Below are 23163 nucleotides of genomic sequence, written 5' to 3' on the forward strand. Positions count from 1 at the left end.
TCAAAAGATATAATATAATAAAACTAGCCCTGGGAAACAGATTCAGTAAAAGCTATTATCAACACCATTTGTACAAATTTATCAAGCTCATGGTATTGATATTTTGAAATTCTTCTATAATTCACACTAAACGCTTTTTTATGAGTGGTGTTTTTTTTCATTTCATGATGGATATTCTTAACTTTTTGGGGATAATCATCTCCTAAAATATTTTTACGGTATATTCTTAGAATTAGGATCCAATCCAGTCTAAATCCTGCATGTAATAGATACCTCGAGAAAAAAATTGGCATTTTTGTGAAAGCTTTTAACATTTCTGGGGGGGGGGATAATTTGCAATTTGGTAAACTGCTCTAAAAATTGGCATTCTTAGGTTCAGTTGCCGAATTCCATGATGCTGTTATTCTGAGCATATCCTTAACTTTTCTTGCCAATATCATCATGAATATTCTTTATAAAGTATATTCTTTTAAAAAAAGCGTGTATTATCCGTGATAAAAATATCGGACTTCAAGTTTTGAATTTTGTCTACGTACAATGTTATCAGATCATTATAGATGTGTAAATAGTATAATTATAGGTACTCCAAGAAGACTTATTTAAAAATTTTTGAAGTTAGATTTACGGATTTACTGACCAAGCTATGTACGGCTTGGAAAGGGTTCATTTCTAATCAACAAAAGTTATGCTTTCTATCCCAGAAGACATAGAGATTGTAATATAGCTGTGTAAGAGGCTTTAGTACACATATTAAAAAAGTTCTATTTAAGTAGAAATTTCCATAATTGTAGATTTGGGAGATGCTGTGGTGTTCTGCAATACCGTACCTGATTTGATGCTTAATCCCGTTCTTTAATATTCTCAACTTTTAAGTTATTCATTGAATAAATCAGTATTTTTAGAGTCTTTTAAAACTACAAGCTAAGGACGTATCGTAAACATTTTTGGCTTCTTTCGTTTTATGAAAGGACTGATAAAGACTAGTGCCTACGGCACTACTTATAATTAGATTTGACTTTTAAACCTTTGAGCAAAGTCTCGTTATTCTCATGGTGTATTTGTATGTTATATTGTAAATACTTGTAAAGCTTATTTGGTAAAAGGGGTATATATACGTACATCATTAGAAAGATTTCACATTGTTCATAAATCTATTCCCAATAAACCTTTTTAGATGTTTCAATTAAACAATTTTTTTTAATTGACTGGTTAATGCGATTCTAGTCCTTGTCATATAGTCCACTTGTAATTTGTAATCAATCGCAAATATTTGGTCGCATTGAGGTATTTTTGATATCATAATTCAAATCGCCAATATAATGTCAATTCAAATTGAAAATAGGATTTTAAAGCTTTCACCCCTTAAAAACCTACAAAATGAATGTTCAAAACCTTCAGGCACTATTGATAAATGTTTTTTATAAGGTACCGGGTGCAACACAAAATATTTCAACACTTTGAATTCATTTTTTCCATTATAAAAAGGAAAGATAAAGTTAAATCTTGGTTGGTTATTTGTCAAATTTAGTCAAGTGGATAAAAGTTTTTATAAATTTTATTTTATTTTATTGATGTGCCAAGCCATCGTGTTTTCCATTTTATAGTTTAAAATCCTGTATGTCGTTATTTGACGGTTGTGAGTCAATTTCTAAAAGTAAATCTTTTTCTACCGGGTGACCCAGAAAAAGGAATAAGGATTTGGAGAGTAACTGTGTCCGAAATGATTTGAATTTTTGCCAAATTCTTTTTTCATTGTAAAGAAGAAAGGTTGGTATTGCTATTGTTAAGCTAAGGTGTTTTGGAAGAGCTTAGACGGGTTCCTAGGAAGATTAATCAGCAAAAATGGGGATTGGACTTGGCCCCCAAGGTCACCAGATCTAACGATCTGCGACTTCTTTCTTCGAGACCAGCTGAAGCATGCAATCTGCAATGTCCTAGTTAATCAACAACATCGAACGATAAATGTACTGTAAGCAGCTATTGCGAGGGCATGTAACAACTTAAATCAACAGATAATCAGAAATGCTTTTGATGGTGTTGTATCTAGAGCTCGTCGTTGTATTAATTCTAAGGGTTGCACTTTTCCAAATCAATAAAAACCAAAAAAGAAAAAGAAAAATAATCTATCCTTGTTGTTCACTTCCCAAAACTTGTTGATTTGAATAAAAAAATTAATTATTTAATTACCTCCTTATTCGTGTTTAGTTGCTTAAGGTTGTAATTAACTTTGATATGATACCTCATTTTTAGATGATTTTTGACATTTCTCAAAAGTGAATTTTTTTTTTCAAAAACTTGAAAACCACTGAACCAAATTTAAAAAGTTATACACCATAGTTTAATTTTGCCTTTCCTCTTTACAATGGAAAAAAAATAATAAAAAATTCAAATAATTTCGGGCACAGTTACTCTCCAACCTTTATAGTTTTTGACAGGATAAAACTGGATAAAACAGTGTTATCTTAGTGTAGGTTGTCCTCAGCCTTGGCTTGTCACTCGTCTCACCTGAAAAAAACATTTTAATCTAATTTTGAAAAAAAATTGGAAATCGGAAGTCGTGACCTATTGAGATTTTCCATTTCCTTGATTTTTGGACACTTTCAGAGACTAACTTTGTTATGAATTTCTAGCCCTTAGAGAAAATTTTGAGGTATGTAAAAGGGTACCATTATGGCTCCTTTTCCTAAGTGCCCACACCTGGAGGACTTTCTTTTACCAAGGTTGTTTTCGAGAACAAATCACGTGATCACTTCTGCCTACGTTTATACGGCCGAAAAAGAAAGGTATTGCAGTGCAAACTTCACTAACGAAGAAGAGAATCGCAGAAATCTTACGTACAATGAAGAAAAAATTTGAAATTAAAAATGGAATCTCAAAATTCTTTTCAATTTAAAAATCAAAAAGAAAAATTGAAACTTCATTTTTCGGGTAAAAAATTGTATGAGCAGATCGTTGACACGCATTGTTGTCCCATTCGACATTCGACTAAATATTTCACTTAAAACTCTGAAAAGTTGCACCGTTGACATGAAAATCAATAAATAAGTAGCTGAGAATCACATGATAATTGATAGGGGTAGCTTAACCGATACAGGCAATTCAAACACCTAATCCCCCCTAATTAACGTAATGCTTGCTTTTACAAGTCCCAAAGGAAATCATAATCCTTGGCTTTGTTTAATGATTAATAATAACATTCCTTCTATTTTTCAATGCGATCAACTATATACTCTATTGTAATCATGTCTATTTTAGAGTTTACTTTGATAAAACATTCAGAAGCATTGCTCTAACTTTAAATCATGTAGAAAGATGGATGAGTCAACAAGCTCACCCAATCCTGCTGTCTTGAAGCTGATGACAGTTAATGTAGCTGTGAGCTCTGGGCAAAAAGAATTTCGTAAAATCTACAAAGCAAAAATAAAAACTGAAAACCCACATGTCATTTTCTTACAAGAATATACAAAAAATGATCTTCACGATTTGGTATTGCATTTTAGTTCTGAGAAAAAATGTAACGCAGTAGTTGGAAATGTCAACAATGAGTATGTTCTCTCCAGCGCGGAATGCGAAAACAAAGACGTCAGAAAATTTAGAATAATGGCGGAGATTGTTAATAAACGTATGGAGTTGAGAAAAATGACTATAAATGGAAAAGAAATTTTGATTGGTTCATGGCATGGACGAAGTAAGTCTAAACATAAAGACACCGAAGTAACAGCATTCCTACGTAGACTCCTCGAAATGAAAAAACCGTTTTTAATCGGTGGCGACTTTAACCTTGAGATAGAAAAAATGAAATTTGAAGCATATAACAAACTTTTAAAAGGGGGCATATTAGTTACTGGTGCTCCTTGCACAACGAATGGAAATAATATAGATTATTTTGTACATCGCAAAGTTGATGGTATCGAAATTACAGATGTAAATATGTCAAGATATTGTGATACTTATTTAACTGCAAATTTCGAAATTAAAGGAGATACGGGAAAGCTCCTTTTGGGATCAAGCTTCGGGAAAGTAGAAGAAAAAATATTGAATGAAAGATCTAGAGACTCTTCCTGGATATTTACAAAATCAAATAATGAAATACGAGAAATTGAAAATGAAAATTTGACAGTAAAGTTTTTGGACGAAACTTTACAAAATCAAGTACAAGAAAAAATCAAAAAAAACAAACCATTCATCTATATATCATTCAAAGGAGGCATAGATGATAGTAAAATCGAGGGAGTGGAACAGCTGGATTATTCTTTTCGAGAATCTATTGAGAGGGAAACCGAGGTAACCAAGTGTTTCATAGCATACGGTGGAGGATTAAAACTCCCTGATAAACAACAATGCGACGGCTTCAAAGTTCTTCAGTTTGAAAAAGATAAAACTGAATTACATAAAGTGGTAATTTATACAGGAGAGAATCTTGTATGTATATTGAAAGAAAACCCAGATATTTTATTCCTTGAAAATGAAGGAACATTGATTAAAGACCCAAACATCAGGGACAAGGTAAAATTCGTCTCATACGAAAACAAACCTTACTATTCCGAAAATGAACGAAAGTCTACTGTCAAAGAGAGAATTGAGCAAGCTATAAAGGAATTCGAAGGAAATCCATTTGTAATCGGTGGAGATTTTGGTCTTGAGGAAAACGAGATGAATGAAATTATCAAAACCATCAACAAAAATAACCAAAGCTCAAAGATAGTGTCCGCAGTAAAACTAGGTAAAAAGGACGATAATGAGGAACACTTGACTATCCGGGGTTGCAAAAATACTTTGTTTTTTGTGCATCATAGTGGTATTGATATATCAAATATTCGGCGAAAGTTTATTTCTGTAGGACCAGCCACCTTTGAACGACATCAACCGATTGTAGCGACGTTGAAAGTTGACCCTCTTCCACCTGTAGTTGACGGTCGAATCGATCAAAATGCCAATGGTAAAAGTAGAAACAGACCAGAAACTAACCAAGATAGCATATCAAAATTGGAAAAGAAAACAAACAACATGTCTTTAGATGACAAGAAATAAGTCCACAGGACATATTTTACTTATTTTATTTCAACCTTTAAGGTCAATCGTGTTTTTTCCTAATATTAATTTACTAAATGAATTATTTTGTAATTATTTCTATCGATAATTTTCTTTACTTAATTAGGTTAGATTAAAATTCTATGTAGTTTTTGGCAATATCAAAAAAAAATTTACTTGTAGTTAATTAAATTGTAACACTTGTCCTGTAAATACATACTGTGATGTGGGAGAAATTTTCATTCAATTGAATTCATTTAATGAGTAGTAGTATTTTTGAAAAATTCCTCAAATTCTTTAACATTAAGTAAATTAGAGAAAAACTGAAATTCAGACATGAATTAAGTAACAACTTACGTAACGACTCGATCAAACTTTTCGGACCATAATTTCAATGAACTTTGAACTGATTTCATCTGGAAAAGTAAAATAAAAAATTCTTTTGATATGATGTATCCCATTGCTAGTCTAGGGAAATATCAATTATCAGTTTTGATACATATTTATAAAAAATCTTTCAATTTTATTTTGAATAATATTTAAGTCAAGTGACTTTACTTAAAGTATCTAAGACTGATTTTGTCTTTTTCCCTTTTTACTCGTATAGATGTTTTTCAAGTATAAACAAGTATACCCTTCTGTAAGCTTCCTGTTCTGCTTCTCGTAGCTTTTCATCGAAAGATATGACGGTTTCTTGCCATTTACGACAATGACCAGCTATTTCTTGTAACTAAGGGTAAAAGAGAGGGATAAAATATTAAAATATCTCGTAGAAATCAAGTATGAATTGTAATACACCTATCAACACTTAGAGGCGGGGTCGGCTTTTTTAGAGGACTGGTAATAGATTTACAAGGAACATTTTGTTCTCGGCGCACGGCATTTTTGAGCTACAACTACAGTTGAACTCATGTAATTCGAATTCTCAAGGGACCGAGAATTTTGTTCGAATTACACGAGTTTCGAACTAAATGAGTTTTCATATTTTTGACCTGATTTGATGAAAAAAGACTTTCCCAGGTTTACTTTGGTGCAATTTTTGTATTTTCGAGCTAAAATAGTGAAATACTAGGTATAAGTAATCTTGACACGGACATGTTTTGAAATTTAATACTCCTGTAGCTAGACTGGAGTCGTTTATAATGCGTGTGATACTAATAATACCAATACTAATAATAATAAAACGGGATTTAGTTTGTATAAACGACTGGAAGAATCCGGTGTTCCAACCTTATAGATACAGGGGCTAGCTACACAGAAACTTGCGTAGCGAGAAAACTATTTATCAAGCAACAACAAACTCTCAAAACGAAATCAACTCAAATGAAAAACTTTCAATACACAAATCCACACATATTTTTTTTCTCAAGAATTATTTTGAGCAGGAAAAAATTATAATTGCAATATTGACACTTTTCTTTTGATTGGAGTTAGTGCACAAAGGTTTCTAGACGACTTAAATTGTTCCATTCATTACTTTTGCTTTATTTCTACTAATGTATAAATTAGTCGTCTAGCTTGCTAGACTACAGTATCCTGTAGCAGGAAAAATTAACAACAGTTAGTTTGTAAGAGAAAAGAACTTTAGAGTCTGGAACAAAACATCTCTTTTTTAACTCTTTTAAATTCCCTAATCCATTATAATACTTATATTATTTTGTTACCTGTTTGGCATCAGACTGTCCGAGAACAACAGTGAATCTGTTGGCCAATTTATGCCATGCTTTTTGATAGAGATGTAACCTTCGAACAGTGACCAAATTGTGTTTGTCGGTCACTTTCAATGATAACATGTGTGCACTGCCTGCCCATAAGTCACGCTCTTCAATGAGTTTCGCTGTAAAGATTTTAGAACAATTTGATTGTTTTTACGAAAAATAATGCCTTACGAATTAATATAGAAATGGACAGTTTTTTTTCACTCGAGAAAACACTTCTATCCGCAAATTGGACAGACTGCGTAGGCAAGTTGCTTCAAATTCAAGTTCTTCCCTATAGTCAGTCAAAACTATGGGTATCTGTGAGTATTTCTTAGCTAAAGATTCAATGCGGTCTTGTGATAAGTGATAATGATCCCTTGGCTACCCAATACTATCAGTAGGGTTGAGCAACGTTTATAATTTTTCCTGTCGACTAAAAGTATCAAGACTACCCAGAGAAAATTTGAGGGGAATCTTTAATCTTCTCCTTTGCTACCTTATTGCACTTATATAATTAATCAAGTATTTAACGCGAGGAAAAGAGTTTCTATTTATTTAGCGAAAGGCAGGATTTTTAAAGATTACCTTGAATCAAATTTTGTTAAACGATTGTAATTAACGCGAGGGTTACCAATTCACGTTAATAACTTGAGTAGTTCTATTTATAAGTGAAAGCTTACAAAAACACAAGAAAAGGGTTCGGATGGACCAGAAACACAAAAAGAAACATTAAAAGTCGGTAAGAAGGAATTAATGTCAAAAAAGTTCTGTCAATGTTTTTACATAGTTGGTAGTCAAGGCGACGTCTTTGCAGCTCGTACAAATCGTGATATTCTGCTAACAAACTAAAATAGAAAAGGTAGAAGAATTAAGCGTGCCTTCGTGCCAACTGTCTTGGCGTGCCAACGTGCTAGCGTGCCAACGTGTCTTGGCGTGCCAACGTGTCTTGGCGTGCCAACGTGCCAGCGTGCCTACGTGCCATCCAAATTTCGGCGTGCCATCCAAATTTTGGTATGCCATCCAAATTTTGGCGTGCCATCCAAATTTTGGCGTGCCATCCAAGTTTTGGCGTGCCATCCAAGTTTTGGCGTGCCATCCAAGTTTTGGCGTGATCCAAATTTTGGCGTGCCAACCAAATTTTGCATACTTTTTTAAATTTCCAGAGTCTTTATTTTCCATGAAACATTAATTGTTAGGCGATATTTCGGAATATACACTTACTACGGTCTCTTACACGGGTTAAAGTACGGCAAGTGAGGGGAGTAAGAAAAAGAAAAAGTCAAGAAAAATGATGACTTCTGAAAATTACTTTAGCCCTTGGACAACCATTTAAGCTCCTTATTTTTGGCTACAGCTCCTGACCACTTGATTTAAAAAGGCAGGTGACAGGTGAAGAATGGTGGCTCTGAGGCGTGAAGAATTTAAGAATACACTCTTTTTATAAGCATAACGTTTATAAGCCTACTTAGGTTCAAATTCGGTAAAAAAAAAGCATAACGCTAAGTATCTAAACATATATTGTACTAAAGTTCCTTCGGCTATACCTTTACTGTTCGTATCTAGCGCCCTTCTAACGCCCAACTGCGCCTTCCACGCTCCACTGGGCAGCAACTTAGCAATTGCTGTCCAGCCCTCCTAAACTTTAGTGTTGTTTCGGCGGCGATCGGCGGCGGACCTGCTCAGGACATAGGTTTGTAAGTATCCTTTTCTTATTTATAGCACGATTGTAGAGCGTTGTCATTATTAAATATTAGTTTATTGTAACTGCATAGTCTCCCGTTCCTGTCTGCAAATAGGATTAGGTTCTACTCCCCTAAAGGAACCTTCCTTTAGCCCGCCCCTTTCGTAGTCTAGACTCACTCACCCACTGCGTCTTATTCGTCTGCTAGGTCAGCACGCGGATAAGGCTCCAGCACAATATTATATAAAAAGCTGAAAATGAGATTTTGCTTTGTCAAGAAAATGACAGGTAGACTACTGCCTTTCGCGTGAAAGAAACACGTGTAACTCCTTCAAAACTTTTAAAGTTATGTAATGATCTGTTCATATAAAAATGAAAATAATAAAATAATAATAAAAGTACTACTATTTTCATATCTCTAAAACAGCTCTCTTGGAGCTTTTAATGTTTTCATTGCATGACAATCTATATCCATTTGCACCGCCAGCATTGTTGGTGTATACACCTCATATTTTGTGATAATGCCATTATTTACATAATTTAAGTGTCATTACATAAAATAACCTTGAAAATGCTTTCCCACTAATTTTGAGGGAGCTATATTGGGGTCCACAATGGGGTCCATATTGGGGGGGGGGGTCCAAGTTGTGTCATCTTCTCCCCCAAGCTTTACCGAAATTCTGGTAAAAATTCGGACAAGCACGCCGAAATTTGGATGGCACGCCGAAATTCGGATGGCACGCCAAAATTCGGATGGCACGCCGAAATTCGGATGGCACGCCGAAGTTTTAATGGCACGCCAAATTTGGATGGCACGCTGGCACGTTGGCACGTTTGCATGCCATGGCACGTTGGCACGCTGGCACGTTGGCACGCAGGCACGCATGGCACGTAGGCACGCATAGCACGCTGGCACGCGTGGCACGCGATTTAGCAGACTCTATAATTCAAAAGATTGGAAATCTAAAAAATTCGGGTACTGAGGCCATCTAATGTGTATGAACACACACAGCAAGATGATACGCCGCCCCTAAACACCACTTCTGAAGAAATTAGCTGCCAATGAGTTCTAATCTAAAATTTAAATGTTGCAGATACAGGAGAGAAAAGATGAGTTTTAATCTTTGTTAGTTCAGAACATAAAAAAAATATCTTAAAATATACCTTGCGTTCTTTTCAGATTCTTTCAGTGCTTCATTTAACTACAAAGATAAGTGCGTTATTAATGATGAATGAGGTGAAAGCATGAACCTATATTTATAACTTTGGACTCCTGCCCTCTCTGATTGATCAACTTGAATCGAAAGTGCTATAGCGTCAGCCCCCACTGGAGTTTAAGGGGGGGGGTGGGCTACACCTCAAATTAAAGCTCCAAAACGTGGGAGCTTTGGGGGCTTAGATTTAGATTAAAATAATTGTATCGTTTGACGTCAGGCAAAGTTGTTAGCATTTCAATGGCGTGTTTGTGAATTCCTTAAAAACTCGTATGTGAGTTGGGAATACGAAAACAAATCTCCAGGGTAAAAGTTTTTTTTGAAAAAAAGTAGTTTACAGAGAAATTCCTTTACAATTACAAATTAAAATTCACGTGTCGATCTAACGCCAAAAAAAATTCCGAAAATGGAACTTTTATCATTGTATAGATAAAAAAGAGATGAAAAAAGTTCCGTTTTCGGCATTTGACTAGACTGAAGGTTATAAATAGCTCAGCGTTTGCTAGTCTTCCCTATGACGATCGTGGTAAAAATCATCGTAACGTACCTCAGCTTGTGTCTCGATAGCCTGCCGCGTCACTTCTTCATCGTGTGCGTGAATCTCGTGTAGTTCTCTAGGTATGATAGCAAAAATAGGCGGTAAAGACAGGAAAAAGTTAACGTTCCTTACTTCTTGTTGATATAATTGTGTAATTACTAAAGATAAATTGCTCTTTTCAAAATTTGATAGATTTTGACTTTGATGGACGATGATTTCTGGTAAATTATTTTTAAGCCTAATTTTTCTTCGAGAAAGCTGTATGACTGCTGATTCTAACGAACTAGTTCTTCATCTTAGTCTACCCAAAAAATCACATAAACAAATGAGTGGTACTTGGTTAGGAGGGTGATAGATGTTTTGAAGCGCCCAAGCTCTTCAGTCAAACGTCTATCCAATGCTCTTTGTGCCAGCACCTCTTCATGTAAGCTAAAAAAAACGAAATAGAAAAATATAAAAATATACAAACGAGTTTACTCTTGTCTCCCGAATAGACGTCCCCCCCCGCCGCTAATTGCTAAGAGAAAAAAAATCCATCCCCCGCTCTTATTAAGACCCCCCCGCTAATTAAATTCGAATAATTCAATACTTTATTACAGTGAAGATAGACCTTAAACTTGTTAAAATTTCCCTTTTTGTTAGTATTGGTTCTTATTTAATGTGTTCATTTGTTAAAGTTTCTTTTTTGTTGTTGAAATTTATATCAGTTAAAAAAAATTCAAACTACCCCCCCCCCCCCGCTAATTAGAATTTAGCAAATTTTCCTACCCCCCTGCTTATTCGGACCCCCCCCGTCTATTCGGGAGACAAGAGTAAATAGCTATAATATGAGGGACCATGTAAGGTTGCTATAACACCCTGTTTGGCTATCGAAACCCAAGCTTGAACACATAACACTGTCTCAAGATATAGATCTTTCTTGTTGATTTATAGAGCATTATTTTTCTCCTTAGAATAACAAACGGAGCATTTCTAGAGAAAAACTAAAATGTAGAAGAAAGGAAAATACTCAATTCGCACCTTTTAACTTGTTTTGGTACGCGATCCAACATTTTGGCGTATCTTTTACGCAGTTCAGCAAGTACTGTGCCACGTTCAATACACTCAACACTGACTTGTCGTATCACTTCATTGAAAATGATGTTGTATACTTTCTGTTCTTCTTTTACAAGATTTAGCAAAGCTTCGATCTATGATGAAAGAGAATGTTAATATTATGTGTTTAGATTTTCTGAATAGTCGTTGTTTACTTAAAAATAGTCAATCCTTAAAACCATAAGCGAATTATAAATTGACACAATTAGCTGATGAAGCTAGGATTTTCGGTAACTGAAACTTCCTAATTCTGAGCCAAAAAGGGTCATCTAGCAAAAATAGTAACAAGGTCTGACAAGGTAGTATATATACTAAGGTGTCTTTTTATTAGAATTCACCTGAGAAAAATAAAGGAGTTCTATAAGAAACACATTGTCCATCGAATCGTTAGTCTATATATTAAGGTGTCTTTTATCAGAATTTGCTTCAGAAAAATAATAAAGGAGTTCTAAGAAACACATTATTCCATGAATAGTTTTCTTCAAAACAAGATACTTTTAAGATGAAAACTTAAGTCAAAATGAAATATGAAGTATTGAAATATTATACAAACAACCCTCAAAAAAATAATTTTCAGAGATTTTATCAAAAAAGAAAAGCTGAGAACTTAAAAATATATCAAAAGAAATATCTACTGTAGGAATTTCAATTCAAAAGGACAGAACAAAAGTAACAGTGATATTTTTCTCTGTGCGTTTCATTTAAGAAGATCACTTCTTGAATTTACAATAAAATCGAATCAAATATTCATGAGGCTAAAGCAACTAAAAAAGTTTTGAGAACTTCCAAGCTTTAAAGTGCAAGCTGAAAGTGATGGAATTTAAAAGGATGGTTCAAAATGTCAAAAAACTTTAATTATACATATAATGACCATAGCTGTTTGGAAAACAAGCTAATTCTTATCAGATGACTGGTGGTTGAAAAACTATGGAATCAAAAACGTTTTTATTTCAAAAGGATTTGTTGCACCTTGAACATTATGCCCAAAAAAAAGAACATTGATATAAAAACAAATCAAAGATTTACTTGAGATTCTTCCTGGCTGTCAGATTCTTGTGTATTCAATTCTTCACATTCAGATGTAGGTTCTTCAATACCAGCTTTCTTCAATAAAGTATTCATCACTTGCTAAAATGGATAAAAGTAACGTAAGTAAGTTTGTGACCACAGTCAAGGGCTGTTATAACCTTGGTCTGTGTCTTTAGTTGCGGAAGCATCTAGTATCAAATTGAGAACCTTTGGGGATCAAAAGCACTCAGCCAAATGACGTTCTGATGAGCGGTAGGAGGGGGCAATTATGTAGTGTTCTGTAGTATATGTCGTAATGAGCCAGTGTTTTTATTTTAATTAAGAAAATACAAAAAACGAAACATGATCAACGAAGAAAAACAGCTTTAAGGCTTGCTGACGACTTTAAGTGAAAAAGTTCTGCTATTTAAAAGGATTTCATAGAGTTTGAGAAGGTGAATCCTCAAACTTTAGTAAATCTATAAGAGAAAGGGGAAAGTAACAATCACCAAATAGAAGCCCTACCATAAGCTGCAATGCTTCTTGTCTTCCAGATGGTTTCCTGTAAACGTAACACAAAATGTGTATTATTGTACAGAGTTCTATTTCTCCTAAGACTTAACCTAAGAAAGAGTGACCTACTGGAAGTGTAAACCTTTTTTATAATGGAATAATTTCAAAATTTGTAACGTATGCATTGTAAGGGTATGATTTTTTTAATCCAAAGATGTGAAAATGTCTCAGATGATAAAGAAAATTTCACAGAATTTGGTCAATCTAAGTCAATAATTGTGAGGGTTATCTGATCTTTTGGCTTATTCTCCAGTGATAATGTTTGACTTATTTTAAGATAACAATAAAATTCTAAGTTAATGGTTACATATGCTTACATTGACGGGAATATGGTAAAGTGTTCTTCATGTTCCTCTGGTAGTGTTGTAAATTGACTGGAAAAAAAGAGGAACAAAAGCTTTTAGGTAAGAAATATTTGATGGAAATTGACTACATATGAAAAAAAGAAATCTAACCTTTAAGGTGTAGGAAACGTAAAAAAATTGGCTGTAACTTGTCAAATCTCATTTATTTTAATGGTGCTGCAGCAATTTAGAACTATTTTTGATATGAAGTTGCATCAAACAAAAAGCATAATGAGAGTTCTCTTTACATAAGCTACCATACTCCTCCCTTTTTCCAGAATGTAAAGGTTACCTTTGTTGGCAAACGTTACCCCTAGTTTTAATAATCTAATTTCTTTTTAAGCTAAAAGAAGCCTTTTGACTTTTTTCAAAAAGGAAAAGACTTTCATCACAAAATTTCGAAATCCATACGGGCGGTATGAAACTTAAAGTTCTAAATAATAAATCAAAGTCTTTTCCTTTTAATTTGAACAAGCTCTAATATCATCGAGCACTCTCGGCAGATAGAAGAAAACAGACTTGTGAAATCCTTGCTGGAAAATCCTTGTCGCTTATCCTGACTTCATTGATTTTCAGGGAAGACTCTACCACGTTCCTTTAATCGGGATAAAAGAAGTGATATTATAAGGTAAATCACTGTCAAACAAATTTCTAAAAATGTGATAATAAAAGTTTGATTACTTCTGATGAATCTCCATGCCCATAACACCTTTATGTTTCTTGATGTGAAATTCTGATGGAATAATTGATTCTGGGATCATTGTCTTGCCCTATTAACAATAAATTTGTTTGTCATTGTCATTCATTCAGGATTCAAAGTGAATTTTTCCTTTTGTTAGTGTAAAGTAATGTTTTCAAATAAAGTGAAATTAAAGAATTAAAGTATAAAAAAACATTTCAGGACAGAACAACTCAACCTCACAGAAAAATCAATTTACTGCCATCAAGCAATGACATTATCAAAATTGCTATCATAATACTAGCATTCTTTGACCCAAATTTCTGAGAATAATTCCTTTAATAAGGTTGTATCCATAGATTTCTGTAAAGCCTGAAGGGCTAGATGTCGTGCTTTAAGCTCATCCAAGCAAAAAAAAGTGAATAATAGCAAAAAAAATTGCTGCTATTGTTTTCGAAAACCCGCAAAGCTCTTATAGGTCAAGCGTTGAAATTCTATTTTAATGTCACGCGACTTAGGTAGAATTTCCTACCAAACATTGGCACACTTTTCAGCCAAAAGACAACATCTAGCCCTCCAAGCTTTCTAAATCTATGGTTGTGTCAGTTCTCTTACATGATCAATACTAGAATCCAATTTTTCTGTTGTTGAAATTGGTTTGCTGTCTTCTTCAAGTGGTTCAGATTTTTTCGTTGTAGCATCCATCAAGTAAGAGATATCACTAAAAATGGAATGAATGAATGAATATTCATTATTACTAAAAAACAAATGAAATCAAGAATTGATAATTTTTAATTGACAGCTTATCAAATCTCTTTTACCTGTAACTTTTTCAAATAATTTCTATTGCTGGATGCATGTTTTCATCACCTACAGTAGTCCACTCTAATATGTATATTTTTGGGTTAACTGATTTGATTTGTACACTAACCTGCCAGCACCACAATAGCAAGTTGGTTGTTCCAATAAATGTTTAAATTTTCCTCTTCCCTTTTCATGATTCCATACATTATCATTCCTCTTGATAGCAGGTTTCTTAGTGCTGTTATTATTGTTGTTTCTTGGACCAAGATTTTGAAATTTTTTACCAGCTTGTGTCAAGGTGTTCAGTAGATTTTCAGGTACATTGTCACGCTTTGGGTGATCCATTGCTAAGATGGGTGGTAATGCAGGTTTTTGTGCAGCAAGTGCTTTTGATTGGACTTCGGTTTTACCAACCATTTTCTTCGAGAAATAGAGCTTGCTACATCCTCTCTGTCATACCCTTAAAAAATTTGAAGGGGTTATAAAAAGTTAGACTGTCTGCAAGAAGGTGTAATTTGATTTTGAATATCATCTCTTTTCAAATGTCCAGTATTCCAATTTCCCCAAAGATTTTGGAAAGCCTTCAAACAGTGTGGGGGTATAAATGGGGCACTGTTTAGATAATCAAAATAGAATCACTTTGAAATCATCACTTCAGTTCATTTTATGGAAACTTTAATTAAAAACAAAAGTTAGGTTTGGTCAATTTCATACACTCGTGGAGCCCACATTTTCCTTGGCAATTTTTGAGAAGTTGGAATTATGAGATAGCGCTGAAGATCATCAATGGATAGTAAATATTGATATCCCTCAGTCAGTACAAACCAGATAAATAATCTTGCCCCTAGGTAACATATGTGTTGTAAAAGACAAATCAATTATAAAATGACGTTGTCTTTAAAAAAATTTATATACCTTTTAGCATGTCATGTTGAATAATTAAAAACTCTGCAGCATTATAAAGCAATGATACATATGAAAAGCATGATTATTTTTGTGCATTAATTTTTTTCTATCATTTTTTTAGTGCTGGAATTTTTAATTATTCAACATGCATGGCATCCTAACTAGCAAAAGGTCTACCGTCATTTTGCATAAGATTCCATTGTATGACTACACTCTATAAAATCGTTGGTGATACCAATTCTAGAATATTGCTCCGTTTTGAGTCCAAATACTGTTGGTGTCATTCAGAGACTTGAAGACCTTCAAAAATCCTTTCTAAGAAGAATAAAAGGCACCTCAAACAATTATTGGGAGCGTCTCATGCAGTCCAAAATCTATTCCCTTCAAAGGAGAAGGGAATGCTATCGCATCTTAGAAGGTGTTAGAAGGGGTGGTACCTCACGTCAATAGTAGTATAAAAGCCTACGGAAATAAGAAACACTTTAACTGAAAAATTTAAAAATGCCCTTGACACCACCCACTTAAAGTCGATCCCTGATGAACCCCAAATTCATGGATATACTGGGCGGGTGCAGGAGAGCTAATTCAAATTTGATACTTAACATAAAAATATCTGCTGAGATTCTTTTTCTCTCGACAGATTGATCAAACAGAGGCGTGGTTAACCAAGAATTTTACCTGAGCACTTTGCTCAAACACCTACACAAGTAACACAAGTATGGTTACTCTCGCGTGTCCAATTAATAGCTGGAGCTGGATCCAGCTGGGGGATTCTTTGCCGCGGCAGCAAAATTACCTGATAACAGCTGTTCATAATTTTCTTACGCGAACGATAAACCTCTGAAGGCACTTGAAAATTATATATCTGAGGATAATAGTCCTCCCGCTGAAAATTCTTCGATTTTTGAGGATTACGATTTAACCAGTTTTTTAGCGATTTTTGCCTCGCTAACCCAAATCTTGCAACCTCTTTACCTTAAGGGAGATTTTCAGCGTTCCGAAAAAATGCAGAGCAGAAATTTTTTCATCTTCACAGGATGGATTCTCAACAACAAAATACATCTTTTGGTCTTTGGGTTTGTCTCTGACGTTTTTCCTTCAAAGAATTACAATCACTTTCCTTTTCCCCTTGAGCGGGCGAGAAAAAAATGATTAGCTCGGGTTTTCGCGCAGGCGAATAAAAATGAGGCGGCAATCTCGTACTGAGGGTGCTACTTAGTTTCCGCACACGATAGAATGGTCCAAACACGGGGGTATTTCAAATGATAAACTATGTTGTTCTGTAAGTGTTTATTTCCTGAGAGATACAAATAGTATATTGAATATTATTAACTTATTTATTGAAGTATTTTTGAGCGCAAATTTAAATATATGGTTAAATAAAAAACAAACGATAACGGTTCTGTTTATTCCTCAATCCCCCGGGAAAAGTTTTTTTGCCGACTTTGCTATTTTACACATCTCGGAAAGAACTCCCATAGGCAGCCTAGACTAATGTTAAATTTCGTTTCCGCGCAAATTTGTCACATTTTGTCTCGATAACCTCATAACTACGGAACTTATTGTTACAGGCAATCGAGCAAGAACAATAGAAAAAATCTTTATTTGGCTCTGTAGAAAAATTGCAAAATGGAAACTCGCTTAAATTCACAATATTGATTCTTTACCCCAAAACGAAACTTTTCTAGTTTGTAAATCTCTCTTACACTTCCCCATATGTAAAATATAGAGTACTTTCGTTTTCCCCCCAAACTTGCGAGGGAAAAATATTAAGACCGCATGTTGTTCTTGCGGACTTTCCCAGCGTAATTTATTTGTGTGATGTCATAATGTTATTGTTCTCTTCTCAGATTATTACTGACGACACTTCAATCGCTTACGGGATTGGACAATGGTTGACAATAGATTGCGACGTATACAACAATTTGATGACGCGGACGAATGAAAGTTCATTTTGGGTGGCTTGATAACACTCGTAAATTCCTTATTTTTCTAGTGTATTTTGTGTTTTCGTTTTAGAAGAAATACTATACGACGTAGAAAATAAGGTTTTATACTATTATTTTTAAATTTGATATTTTAAATGCCTATTATATAAAGAAAAATTCGTAAGTGGGCAGAAAAATAAAAACGCCTTTGTTTTGAACGCCCGTCTACAAAAATCTCGGGATTCTGGGACTTCTTTTGAGGCGGGGGTTAGACATGAAAACAAAGAGCTAAGTAGAATAGTAGAATCAACTTTTTCAAACTTTGAATACAGTGTAAAGTATTTTTGTAATCAAACATTATATTTAGCAAATATATTGAAAAGTAATATTTCGTTATAGGCAAAGATAACTTGTTCGGAAATAAAAAGTCTTCATTCTTCGACCCCGGATTTTTTATCGCATAATTTCTACGGGAAATCGAAAGTAATTTCATTTGGCTTGTGATGTTTGAGAGCTTGGATGTTGGGAAGCTGCAGGAATAAAGGTAAACAAATTATAGTCTTTTTTCTGAAAGAAAAATTAACATTTCAGAACGGCTTCAAGAAAGTCATAATGGCAGATAATTTTAAAGGTTTCTGAGGAAAATGTGTGTAATTTATCGATGTTGATGGCTTGTTGATTCTCTAAAGAAAAAAGATAACAGGTATAGCTTTTTCTAATCCTGGAATATAGAGGTTCCAGCTAACTGACTGATGCAAGTTACCCGACTTCACAACTTCCATCGAAATGATCTATCACAGCAAGGTCTACCATTTTTAGTACCGAACGCTCGCAGAACGCCCACAAGCTCCCGCATGGGTGAGAAATTTCAATCCGTCAATCATTTTCTCAAGCAAAGAACACGCAAAGCGATTCTAGCTTTAAGATAGTGCCACAGATCATCAGTGCCAGTGTATGATAGTATTCAATTATCATCATACCTTTATTTTCATTCCTAGAACAAAAGGAAAAATAGAAAAGTTTTTTACTGCTGTATAATAACAATACCTTTAGCCAAATTAGGAATATTTTTCTTACTTTTAGTTTACTAGTATTCCTAATTAGGAATATGAAGCAAATACCTAGATTTTCTCCAAAATTAGAAAAAATCGCACGTTAAAAAAAAAATACTTCATAAGATTCTTACCATTCCATTTAGGTGGGAAAGAAAGGTTGAGCTCTTGACTTGCTCGGGGGACCGAACTATAATCCCTAGAAAAAACTTCACTTCTCCCAGTAAATTGACATCTTATTTATAAAACTCACTTTCTGTTTTTCTTCGTGATGATAAAAACGGCAGTTCGTTTAATTCCTAATTTGGAATTATTTTTTTGGGGGGTTAATAATTCCACCATCCGCGAATGAAATTTTTTGCACAGTTATCATATTTAGTATACCGAATCTATTGGCATTGGTCATGCTTGGAATTTGCGAATTCGTTTCAGAGATATTAAACTTTTAAATATTTCTTCCTAATTAGGATTTTTTTTCTTCTTATTTAGGAATAGGATTCCTAATTAGGAATCCTGGTAAAAGTAAGAAAAATGTTCCTAATTTGGCTAAAGGTATTGACTGTCTATTCACATATTGAATTTGAAAGATCTTCTATGTGGCGTTGATTTTTGTCCTGCTTTTGCAGGACTTTAGCTTAAGTGCTTGCGTGCAGCATAGGGTACAAAATCCAAATATATATGCGTTTCCTGTAATTTTTGTATGAACAGTTAGGTCTATACTGATTGTGGGACCCATTTTTTTAGAGTCTATTGCTGTTTAATGCATTGAGTTTAAAGCCTGGCGCAATAGCTGATAGCCCTTTTGTTGTAAAATGAGATCAGATTGTGAATGTTTTCGGCACACCACGCTGAAGCTCTAAAGGGATGTACGAAAACATAACAATCTGACAAATATGCAATCTCGAAATCGTAAGGACCGCGTTTGTCAAAAAGGACTAGGAACGACAACAAAGTTGCGTGATTGTGTTTATGAATAGGGCGCCGTATCAGTTTTTGACTTTCCGGCGCACAACAAGATTCTTGTTGTAGCTGGAACCTCGATATTCCAGGATTAGAACAAGCTATACCTACTGTATCTTTTTTCTTTAAAGAATCAACAAGCCATCAACATCAATAGATTACACACATTTTCCTCAGAAACTTTCAAAATTATCTGCCATTATGACTTTCTTGAAGCCGTTAACGCGTTCCGAAATTAACCAATCGGGTTAGGTATCAGAGTTCCTATGGGACAATGGGAGTTTTTTCCGAGATTTGTAAAATAGCTAAGTCGGCAAAAAAATTTTTCCCAGGGGATTGAGGAATAAACAGAACTGTTATCGTTTGCTTTTTATTTAACCATATATTTAAATTTGCGCTCAAAAATACTTCAATAAATCCAGACGGTGTCAATCGAACAACTTCGAACAAAAATCGCAATCGAACCAATCGACGGCAATTGAACGCGATCGAATAATTGCGATTCGATTGTCGAACGTAATCGAATCTCAATCGAACGGCCGATTCCTGGGTAATATTCGATTGTGTTCGATTGCATTCGAGTAAGGTTAGATTGGTTCGATTGATAGTTGGCTATGTGCGATTGGTTCAATTACATTGGATTAATCTTCGATTTCGTTCGATTACGATTATGTTCGATGAGTCTGATTGCGATTAAATTAAATTGGATCACTCTGTTAGAGCTTTTTAGCGTGGGCGGCCGAGTGCTTAAGTACCATACCGAAGCGAATAAAATCTAATACAATTGAATCAATCGAACGTAATCGAATACAATCGAACGTAATCGAAGCAATCGAACAGCAAATCCTGGGTAATATTCGATTGCAATTCGATTGCGTTCGACAATCGAATTGCAATTATTCGATTGCGTTCAATTGCGTTCGATTGCGTCAGCGTTCGATTCGTTCGATTGACACCGTCTGGATAAATAAGTTAATAATATTCAATATACTATTTGTAACAACATTTAAAGCAAAAAAAGGAAATCGTAGAGAGTGAAAAAAGCACATACCATTTCATTCTTTGGAAAACTGGAGGAAAACGAAAGACTGCAACAACAACATTTTTTGTCAAAATACCAGATAGGAAAGCCAGCTAATAAAAAAAAACCTAAAAAGAACAAGCTTTGACCGTGATTTATAAATTTGACTTGACTACTAACCTTTTCTTCTAATTCTATTCATAATCTAATTTGAACTATCGAGACAATTTGTAAATTACAACCTTGGAGACGTTCTGGGCGCAAAGGGCGGATCGGGTGCAGGAGGCGTATGGTGGTATGACGTCATTTCATTGAGAGGATTTTCCTTTCTTGAAAATCCGATTCACTGATTGGAGAAAGGAAACAAAATGGCGATCACGAAGCCGGTTGGTGGGACGAGCTCCTCGGATCATCACAGCAAAAGTAAACTGTTTGAAGGTTACGAATTTGACAAAGAAGGGTTTGAAAAACTTTTTCACGAGCTTGACGTTAACAAAGATGGTAGGATTGGAGTTGATGAGTTATCAGACGGACTCAAAAGATTGGGAATACATCAAATTCCAGGACAAGCTCAGGTAAAAAAATGAGTTTTATAATTCTTTATTTTTTAGGGTCCCTCTCTCTAAAAAGGCACTTGTGGCTGCATAAAATCTTTTACTTTTTCTCTTGAAAGTTAAGTGTATTGAGTAGAAAATAGGAAAAATGGGACATGTAGCTAGTCTTGCCAAAAGTTCAATTATGGTGTGGTGAGATAAAAAAATTGGTTTTTGTACGTAAAAAAAAAGAAAGGTGCCGTTGTTAACTTTTTTGCAACCTCTCTTTACTAGAAAAAAAATTCTCAAACGTCTGCTGAATTATTCTGACCTGACAACTTGAGATATTTGTCTTGCTTGAGATAAAAATTTTGAAGTAAAATCTGTCTGAAATCTTACTACCCCGATCTTCCAAATTTTCTTCAAAAAATCAGAAAACCGGGGTTATTTTTTTCTCCAAAAATCAGAAGGTAGGGGGGAAATTTTCAGGAAAAACAAGAAATTCATTGAGAAAATTTTATCAATCAAACCTTCACCATCCCTATGTATATATGGATAATGGGTCTTAAGACTTTTTGATACACTTTAAAATATAGATAGATACCGTGAGATTGGGTAACTTGCATCAAACAGTGGAGGCTAACATGCATAGCTCTCAAATGAATGACCTGGCTGGTCATTAAAATACAACTACGCAGCTCCGCTCGCAGCTCTACTCAACCATTTTTGTTTTGATTTAAAAAACTTTGTATTTTAATGACCAGCCAGGTCTTTCATTTGAGGGCTAGAGTCCCCTGCCCAGTTGGCAACCGGTCCAGTTGGCGACCGAACGTCTTTGAACCCAGAAAAGTCATACAAAAACAAACCTCTGGAGAATTTCTTTTGGTAGTAATCTGCCTTGACCTATTTCCCGTACTGTGTAAAAAAAGTTCTAGAAAAGAACGATTAGAATCCGAAAGATCCAACTTTGCACGGAAGCACATGAAAAACCCGGATTTTTCGAAAAAAATAAAAAATGGCTACCTGTGGACAAAAAAGCTCGTAAGAAAAAACGCTTCAACTCCCACTCCAAAAATTACTTGTCCAAAACAATGAATATGTTAGAAAGCATTTCTGTAAAATCAGCTCGATACAGTTTTTTCGTTGAAAATTGATAAAAAAGTGATGCAATCAGCTTCGAAATTTGACGTCCAGTCTGCGACCGACCAAATCAAAAATGAAAAAGAGACTTACATTGCGATTAAAAAATTCCAGACCGAAGAGAAAAAAACAGACATAAAAATTCCCGGTTTTATCAAATGAAGACTCTCCATAGACCGCCACTTTCAAAACAAACAAAAACAAACTTTAGAAAAAAATGGCGACTTGAAGAAAAATTCTGAAAAACATGCCGAAGGGAAATGTAGTGCTATTTTAAAACAAAAGAACGAGTGTAAATAAATGTAATACGGGAAAGCTTATGAGTTTTTTATCATCCTGATCAATTAATACAACCTTACCTGCAAGTAGAGTACTGATTTTTTCTTTCTCGCGATCGGTCGCAGACTGGTATGTCGGTCGGGAAATGGGCACTAGTACCGCTCGCTTCGAAAGTTTTTTATTCTAAGAAGATCGCCTCAAATAAAAAATCAAAATAAACACGAAGAGCATGTTAAAAGTTGTCTAACCGTTGGTCGAAAAGGATTTTCAAAAAAGTAAAAAGTAAGTGAAAAATTTGAATCAAAAAATTTCAGTCGCCAACTGGGCAGGGTACTCTATGCATGTTAGCATCCACTGATGCAAGTTACCCAATCTCACGGTAGATAGATAGACATAATCACAACCAAATGTGTATTTTTAAAGCATTTTAAAAGTAAATAATTTGAAGAAGAAGAAGTTAAATAACAATTTAATCACACACACGCTGCTCACATCTTGACGCCATTTTTTGTTTCAATTGTGTTGGTTTTCTCTAGAGACTTTTTTCCAGCATGCGTGATTGATTGACACATCAAAGTTACCCTTACCGAGTGTCAGTAACAGATCTCACAATTTTCCACAGCGGAATGAAGAACAGACTTTTTTACGTGTTTCTCGTTGCAAAGATTTTTTCCTTT

General features: G+C 34.6%; 2 protein-coding genes across 4 annotated transcripts in view; one reads left to right on the forward strand and one right to left on the reverse strand.

The window, feature by feature from the left end:
• The window catches only part of LOC136814716 (axonemal dynein light chain domain-containing protein 1-like), a 52650-nt gene that overhangs the window by 25550 nt on the left and 3937 nt on the right, over positions 1–23163 (reverse strand). The window contains exons 1-15 of one of the 3 annotated variants that reach the window (XM_067071137.1): positions 20565–20686; positions 14795–15127; positions 14479–14584; positions 13866–13954; positions 13158–13214; positions 12793–12829; positions 12286–12387; positions 11185–11354; positions 10501–10593; positions 10174–10240; positions 9577–9614; positions 7515–7576; positions 6696–6868; positions 5666–5761; positions 5389–5447 (exon numbers count right to left, since the gene is read on the reverse strand). In XM_067071137.1, the coding sequence (XP_066927238.1) occupies positions 5389–5447; positions 5666–5761; positions 6696–6868; positions 7515–7576; positions 9577–9614; positions 10174–10240; positions 10501–10593; positions 11185–11354; positions 12286–12387; positions 12793–12829; positions 13158–13214; positions 13866–13954; positions 14479–14584; positions 14795–15084 (1439 nt within the window). In that variant the 5' untranslated portion in view covers positions 15085–15127; positions 20565–20686. Of the gene's footprint in view, positions 1–5388; positions 5448–5665; positions 5762–6695; positions 6869–7514; positions 7577–9576; positions 9615–10173; positions 10241–10500; positions 10594–11184; positions 11355–12285; positions 12388–12792; positions 12830–13157; positions 13215–13865; positions 13955–14478; positions 14585–14794; positions 15128–15750; positions 15770–20564; positions 20687–23163 lie in introns of those variants that run through there. The other 2 variants (XM_067071152.1, XM_067071145.1) reach the window with 2 other exon arrangements.
• Positions 20872–23163, forward strand: part of LOC136814736 (mitochondrial adenyl nucleotide antiporter SLC25A24-B-like) — a 16535-nt gene continuing 14243 nt past the window's right edge. Inside the window, exon 1 of the mRNA XM_067071160.1 lies at positions 20872–21109. Within this exon, the coding sequence (XP_066927261.1) occupies positions 20903–21109 (207 nt within the window). The 5' untranslated portion in view covers positions 20872–20902. The remainder of the gene's footprint in view (positions 21110–23163) is intronic.

This window comes from Clytia hemisphaerica, unplaced genomic scaffold (genome assembly GCF_902728285.1).
Source record: "Clytia hemisphaerica strain Z4C2 unplaced genomic scaffold, Clytia hemisphaerica genome assembly, whole genome shotgun sequence".
Lineage (NCBI taxonomy): Eukaryota > Metazoa > Cnidaria > Hydrozoa > Leptothecata > Clytiidae > Clytia > Clytia hemisphaerica.